Below are 8,063 nucleotides of genomic sequence, written 5' to 3'. Positions count from 1 at the left end.
TATATATATAATTATGTATGTATGTATGTATATAAAGTAGGGTACTGGAATACCACTTGCTAGAAAAAGGAGCTAACACTCAAAATCCATAAATTTCTCACTATTAAGAAACACAAAATGTGAAATCAAGTGATACCAAAATGTCTGTTCTTGCTTTAAGGCCTATTTTTATTATATTCATTGCATTCACCGTGCGTATTTCTTAATTGTGAGAAACCAATTAATGGTCTCTGTTCTTTTGTTTTTTTCTGCAGAAAGGTATGTGGGAGAGGAAGTGGCCAGGTGCGAGCTCGTAATTCTACAAGGGAATTTGGTCACCTGTTCTTTTGACGTTTTAGACAAATGTCTTTGGGTCCTTATGTAACTGAGAGGTTGAAAACTCATAAACTCAAATCATTCAACGTCTGTAAATAGTGATAAAATGCAATAAGCAATAGAGAAATACTTACGGTTTCTACAGCTCCACTGAGAAGATCAACTGCAGATGAAGTAGCTTCACAAAGAGACAAGGATTTTTGGGTGAGTAAGTAGGATAGAAATTTAGAGGATTCTTCAGTATTGACATTGCCGTCTTCTATCTCTTTCTGTAGTTTGTTTATCTTCTAGCAACGAAATTCGAGAAAAAATACACATATATATATTGGGTGAGCCTATAGTGTGTGTCTGTGTGCATGCGTTTTACATTTCATACAGGATATGTATGCTGATAGATTTACGTGCAAGTATATCAAACTGCTTGATAGGAAAGAAATGTAAGCAATACATCATTCCACAATAGTAATACGCTAACGAGGTATTCTGTCGTACTGATATACAAAAATAAGAAATAAATATGTAATCTAAACAAAGTATATAGCATGCCTCCTATGCCTTCGTGTAACATAATGTGGCTTGTGTGCCTTCAAGTATCCATATTCCGTGTTGAAACGTAAACTTGTAGCACAAGGAACGATCGCATCTCATTATCCAAAGAAAATTACCCCATTTTGTCAAGTAAATTTTAAATTAAATATCTACGATGACTATATTTCTATATGAACAAAAATTTCTGCGTTAGATGCTTTCTCAAGATATTAACCAGATCATTGCCCTACCTGAAGAAACAGCGTCGATTAAAAAATTGAAACACAGAGGGAATGTCTCTTCGCTATTTTGTTCATACATCAACTCAATCAGGATTGACCCAGGGTTAAGCAATAACATGTGAAATATTTATAACTTACTCTCTCGACAAAAGTTTTTCCTATGTTCATCACATTATCTGCAAAATTCACGAACTGATTCCACTGTTTGGTAGGGAATATTTTATAAATGGGAGCGTTGTACATCAAGGGCTGCATCAGTTTGAAATAGCCGACCAGGTTAGCGATGAAATCCAAAGCTAATTTTGGTGGTTCTGGGTCCAGACAGCCGATTCTTTCCTCAAAAAGTACCGTACCGACAGCTATAGTAAAAACAATAGTCATTCTTTTAATTTATCACACCACCACTCAATATTCATTCATACAATAAGTGTGTGTGTATGTGTGTGTGTGTGTGTGTGTGTGTGTGTGTGTGTGTGTGTGTGTGTGTGTGTGTGTGTGTGTGTGTGTGTGTGTGTGTGTGTGTGTGTATGCATAAGCATGTAGCCGTTCTAGTATCTAGGAATTACGCTTAAACCATAGTTTGCTAATGTCTATATTTATCACTGTAACACTAAAGATCAGGCTCATTGCCCTACTCTGTTTCGCATTTTGTTAATGTTTATTAATTAAAATCTTTAGGTGTCCTGACCCTGTCATTTTTTAAAACCACAATTAGTTATTTATACAATAATTGAATTGATCCACACACTTCACTATTTGAATAAGTTGCTGTATGTGTATATAGATAACGACAGACGTAAGTGGTAACATTTAGAATCATAGAAATAACTGAACTAGGAAAAGCAATGCCCCGAACATCGTTATTATGTTTAAAAAATCAATCCAACACCTTTCTTTAGCAGGAACGACGGCTACCCATCCTCTGCTTGGTCAGTGTAGTGAAAAGTGTTTTGTGATGGACTCATCTGAAAGGCTTGAAAACAGGTATTTTCCTTTCTAGTCAAGCTCTCATAAACTTCTTCAAGTACCACTAGAAGAGACTGGTCAGAGTTGAGAGGGAGATTCTGCTTTCTTGAGTGTTTAACAGAAGTTAGATCACGGATGAAGCTGAATGGGTCTACTCTGAGTATATTCGTCTAAAGAGGGAGAAAGAAGCTGGAAAGGGAGTGCTTTTGATGTCTTGGATACTGCAGAGTAAACATAGCCTTTGTATTGGATTTTACCTCGAATTACCCAAGCTACTTTTCTTATTCCCAGCCTATATGTAGGGTTTTTTCCCCACGAATTACCCAAACTAATTTTTCCCAATTAGAATGTTTTCGTTTTTGCAATTTTATTGCTGTTCGTTGTCTTTGTTAATTTTTCTTTTACACGTAGAAAACCCAACATTTTTTTTTATGTATGCTTATTTCACCCTTGTTTTGTTTTCACTAACTTGGGTCCCAATGGCCCATAAAATAAATCATCATCATCGTCTCCCTGGTAGTTATCGCCGTCATCGTCGTTGTCGTAGTTATTCTGTAGTCTCTTTTTTTATTGCGTTCATTCACTTCATTACCAAAGCAGTTCTGTGTGCCTCGGGTTTATACACCATTTTGTCTTGGTTTTCTGGTTTCTATCGCAGTGAAAGCATCGATGTAGCATACGCGTATTTTGCCTTCTAATGCTATTTTGTGTATGTGGTACATACACAAAAGGCCTGGAGTCCTGGTTGCTTTGTCTGCATGTTTGTTTGCATGTTATATATATATATATTTGAACTGATGCTCATGTTTGCACATTCAATACAGTAGAAGAAATTAAAAAGTAAAAAGCAAAAGCGGTCATAAATGACTGATCGGTACTTCTAGTGTAAATCCTTCTCAAAATACTATAAAATTGACTGTTTCTGTTGTCAGCACGGACATTCTGCTCCAGCCTGGTCATACAGAAGATGAAGCTGATTCTGATTGAGAATTAAGTTAAGGGTACAAGTATCTGTGAAATAGGCAGCTATTTACTAATTCGTAAAATCGATAAAGTGAGAAATTCATATTTCTTCTATCAACTTTTTCTTGAAGAAGGGCTGTCAGAAGCGTTGGATTTCCCATTCCCCACGGCACAATGCACTTATTTTTTATTATCGATTTTACGAAATAGTCCAAGTCTTGCAGACGCAGACTAAAACCGGTCTCTGTGTTTGATCATATATATGTTAACTAATGAAATGAGCAAAGTGCTCAGTTGGTTAAATAACTGGAATATTTGTCGTCAAATAATCCCATTATTTATTCAACTACTTAATTTAACTTTTAGATATTGAGACGTTGCAAATTCGGTGCAGATAAAAAAAAAATTATAGTCCAGGGCGGCGCGTTGGCGAGACTGTTAAAGGGTCAAACGAAATGGCTTGTGGTATCTGTACCGGGTCCCTGCATTCTGAGTTCAAATTTCGCCTAATCACCGAATAGCGGTGACTCGTCTGTCAGAAGTTGAGACTGACTGATAGTAACAGCAATTTGAGAAACCAATGAAAACAAAGTCTCCTTGGTTCGACCGCCACCACAACCAACTACCACTTCTTGGGAGCTGTTACACGATCGCTCAGTCGGCAACCAAATTCCCTCAATTCACACCACCTTGTCCTTAAAATGGGCACATTGGTTACTACAGTCCTAAACAAAATGTCAGGATGGTTATAGAATAAGCCCCTTTAATCAGCGATCTTCTCAGTCAGTGCTGACTTGAAACTAAATAACAACCAGCATTACATGAAGCTCTTTTAGCATTCTCACCATCATCATCAACACCTATTACTTCTACCTATGAAGTTACGTAATACTTACACTCCATAGACCACTTGAAAATTTCATGTTCTAAATTATGCACTTCTCCACTTTCCGACTGTTGTAACAAGTCAAGTCTGGTGATGAAATCATTGGCAACTGCGTCCATCGCTGAACAATGCTGCTGTATCTCTTTACTGAGAAGAAGTTTTCGGCTCAGCACTGATCTGTATTTGTGCCATTCTTCGCCTTGCCTACAACATACATAGATAAATGGTTGATTTTAAAAACAACTCCAAAGATTTCGATGATCTTTTTTTTTTTTCTTTTAGTCAGCAGAGTTGACTAGAGCAACGTAATATATACATATAAACATATACATTCTAAGCATTAGAAAAACGGTTGAAATACAGCGATTTTCAATACATAGTAGAAACCATCTCATTTCTTAAAGTTCTCTAAAAGAACAGGAACAGTACACTACTTCCCTTCTGCATAAGCCGGACAAATTTTGAACAGCATAAAAGCCATTATTCTAATAAAAGGCAAAATGGTAGTCATTAGAGCGATGAATAGAGAATGTATCACAGAATCTATATCGAATCTCCATGTTCTGAGTTCAAATCCTGCCAAAGTCAACTTTAGGGATTGATAAAAAAAATTCAGTCCGGAGCATTGAATTGGTGGAAGTGTGATAGAATCGAACCAGATACATTGCAGTATTCGTTTCTGCCCTAGACGCTTAGAATTCAAATTCTGTCATGACTTGCTTGGATAGTAAACTTAACCTGCCATCCAGTTTAACACCGCTTCCTGGCACCTTGCACCTCTATGTTGCAAATATTCGGACCAAGTCTGCAGTTCGAATATAACTTCTTTCCTCACTCACACCAGAATCGGGGGCTTTCTAAAGGATTATGGGTACTACCTTCTTTCCATGTTGTCCAAACAAAACAAATAATTCATCCAGTAATCTCAGCTATTTTATCTGACTACAAGGGATAAAACAAAAGATGCATTTTAAAGAATAACCTATTTACAATCGCAGAGATATTCCAGGAATGTACTCAAATAGGTTAGAGAGAAGAAAATGATGTTTACGAAGTCAGAGTTTGTTTCTCTGTGCGGTGTCCACTTCGCAGTCTATCTCTTTCTTCTTAGAGGTTAATAAGATATGTATAAATACTAACAAGATAGAATGAACTGCGATAGACTAAAAAATCCTTTCCTTAGGAGACTACCTGGATATTAAATAAAATCCAAAGTCAGAAGCAAACCAGTAAAAGTCCGTGTGATTGCTTAAATAAATCTATTTATAGTAACTACATTTATTTAAGCCACTATACTGTCTTGAAGATTATCTAAGGAGATCCCTTCTTGCTTAATATAATTAAGACTGGATTTAGGCTAATATCCATTTAGAAATTATTTCAAGGATTAAGCACGCGATTACCACATATATTTATGTACAATGCAAGAACCTTAATGCAAAACAGTAAGATTAAATAAGCGTATAAGATATTTACACAATATATACAAATATACGTATTGACACTATACTTCGTGTGGAAAAAAATAAGAGGACGAAATATTTTATCGATTTTTTGGTACAGAAGCGGGAGCTCATATTATATTCAAGACAGCATTATATTCGAGTAAATAGATAAGTAATGAACTAAATAAATTTTCTTACGAGTTGATTAATCCAAGATCAACTCCTCGTTGATGACGGTGGTACATCATTGGTTCCATTTCTCGTCGATGTGGGAAGCGGCCTTCAGCTTTGATAACTTTGCTATATTCATCTAGATCACTTATTACTACTGTTTTTACTGTTGTGATCTGTTCTCGAAATATTGGACCATATTCTAGTGCTCTTTTGTTGTAAGCCTGAACGAAAAAATAAGATGAAATCATATTAACTCAAGGTATACATTTTTGCTTTCTATTCGTTGGACACAGCAGTTATAATGTTGTTTAGATTCGTTCAGACGAATTTAAACTATCAATGTATAATAATTTAAATTGTTCTAAGTTAATACGTTGCATGGAAAATGTGAACCTCAACAAGAAGTCTAGAATGTTCTGGCAGAAAAGTAAAGGGAGAAATAGAATCACACAGGAATACAGACATTTTAAAAAAGCAGGAAGAAAGAGACGGAGATAGAACGGCACATTAAAGTTAGACATAAAGTTAGGCAACCGCATTCCATCTTTGTGTAGTACGTGTAAAAGACGTTGTTGATGATGATGATGATTATGACGACGACGACGACGACAACAACATGATCATGATCATCAACATCATGATGTTTATGATGACGATGATGACAAAGATGATGACGATGATGACAACAATGAAGACGACAGTGCAAACGCCGCAACCGTGCCGAATTTGCCATAAATTTCAAACTCACCTCAAACATTTTTGTGAAGGACAAACCATCTTTCTTGAAATAATCGAGAAGCGTTCCTAAGATTGGTAACCCTTTAGGTCCAGGTATCTCTTCAAATGGACGTCCAATCAAATTTGTGCTCGCTCGCTCTTCCGAAGCATATGTCTTGAGAACGTTCAAAGTTTTCCTCATAGGACATTCCTGTAGCACAAAAAATAAAAAATATATATACACACACACACATACATGTATATAACAATTGCTTCTTAAAAAAAATAACCAATCCACTCTTCGTCTCAAATATTTGCATTTTTTCCCCTTTGATTTGAAATGAGGATATTTATTACATATTATTTTGCGTTTCTTAATTTTTCTTATTTTCTCTTTTATTTTGAGAATTCTTCGTTAATTGTTTTTAAATGAGTATGAAAGAGATACAGACCCTCACACTTGGCCCGTCTCAGGTTCTTCAGCCACCTAAGCCCCTCACCTTGAGAAACATCCAGAATGTTCTACTGTAAGGGGAGAGAGGGTTACTCCAGCACCCAGCTTGTAATCATTCACAGCTGAGTGAGATGAAATGCCTTAAGGACGCAATTCCCTACCTGATACAGCAATTATATCCACGATCCTATGAACCCAAGCGAAACACCTTAACCACTGGCCTCATAAATATACCCCATAATATCGTTATTTTTATTGAATTGTGATACAGCTGAACCGGTTTTCTTTTAATATTTGTAACATGAAACCTCGGATTCAAAGGCGATCGTTAGTAATAAATACTGTCATAAGAAAACTAGACAGACATTTTAGACAGATAAGGATCGACATATACAACCTAGATTCTGAGAGGACGAGTCGACAGAAATATCATTGTGACTTTTGAAAGAAAATGTGTATATATTACTGTAATCTGAGTATTCATGTTCCTGTATGCGTGTGGATATGTGTGTACGCCTATCTATGCGAGTGCGTGTGTGTATGAATGAACATACACACGCATATGTATACATGCATATATATTTGTGTGTAAGATATATACATATATATATATATATATATATATATATATATATATATATATATATATATATATATATATATACGTACATATATATATATACACATACATATATACTTATATATATATATATATATATATATATACACATACATACACACATACAAATATATATATAATATATATGTATATATATACACATATATATATATATATATACATATATACATACATATGTACATATATATATATATACATACATATATCTACATATATATACATACATATATATACACGTATATACATACATATATATATATATATATATATATATATATATATATATATATATATATACATAAATATATATACACACACACACACACACATACATATATATATATATATACATTGGAATTTAAATACTAACCTCTATAGTGATTTATTGTTTCAAGAAAACATTCAATCTGAATTACTTGTAATTTTTACGATTATAGATAACAACTTGGACTGTAATATCTGAGCTCGAGTCAGGCGCGTGTGAAAGATGTAGAGAGAACGTTCGCTAGGAATGATATTTTTGGACACAGGACAACTATAAGGCGACCGCCAGACGCTGAACGAAAGTAAATGAACTGCGACCATGCTTAATAAAAGGAGCCTTAGTTATTGACATACTTGAAGTCAGTAGTGGCAGAAATTAAATCAGCTTGCAAATACAAAAACACGTTCACTTTACTAAATTTTGTACTCGGGTTAAGCCCAAAGAGCCCGAGTACCGGAGACGCCACTG

The 8,063-nt window shown here is 35.0% G+C and overlaps 1 protein-coding gene across 1 annotated transcript in view; it reads right to left on the bottom strand.

The window, feature by feature from the left end:
* Positions 1-8,063, bottom strand: part of LOC106867494 (cytochrome P450 10) — a 29,237-nt gene that overhangs the window by 12,104 nt on the left and 9,070 nt on the right. Inside the window, exons 3-7 of the mRNA XM_052969902.1 lie at positions 6,268-6,447; positions 5,544-5,740; positions 3,911-4,104; positions 1,224-1,444; positions 403-602 (exon numbers count right to left, since the gene is read on the bottom strand). Coding sequence (XP_052825862.1) covers positions 403-602; positions 1,224-1,444; positions 3,911-4,104; positions 5,544-5,740; positions 6,268-6,447 — 992 coding nt within the window. The remainder of the gene's footprint in view (positions 1-402; positions 603-1,223; positions 1,445-3,910; positions 4,105-5,543; positions 5,741-6,267; positions 6,448-8,063) is intronic.

Source organism: Octopus bimaculoides, chromosome 8 (assembly GCF_001194135.2).
Source record: "Octopus bimaculoides isolate UCB-OBI-ISO-001 chromosome 8, ASM119413v2, whole genome shotgun sequence".
Lineage (NCBI taxonomy): Eukaryota > Metazoa > Mollusca > Cephalopoda > Octopoda > Octopodidae > Octopus > Octopus bimaculoides.
Note: the sequence above shows the minus strand (reverse complement) of the source record. Positions and strands in the feature narration are given on the sequence as shown.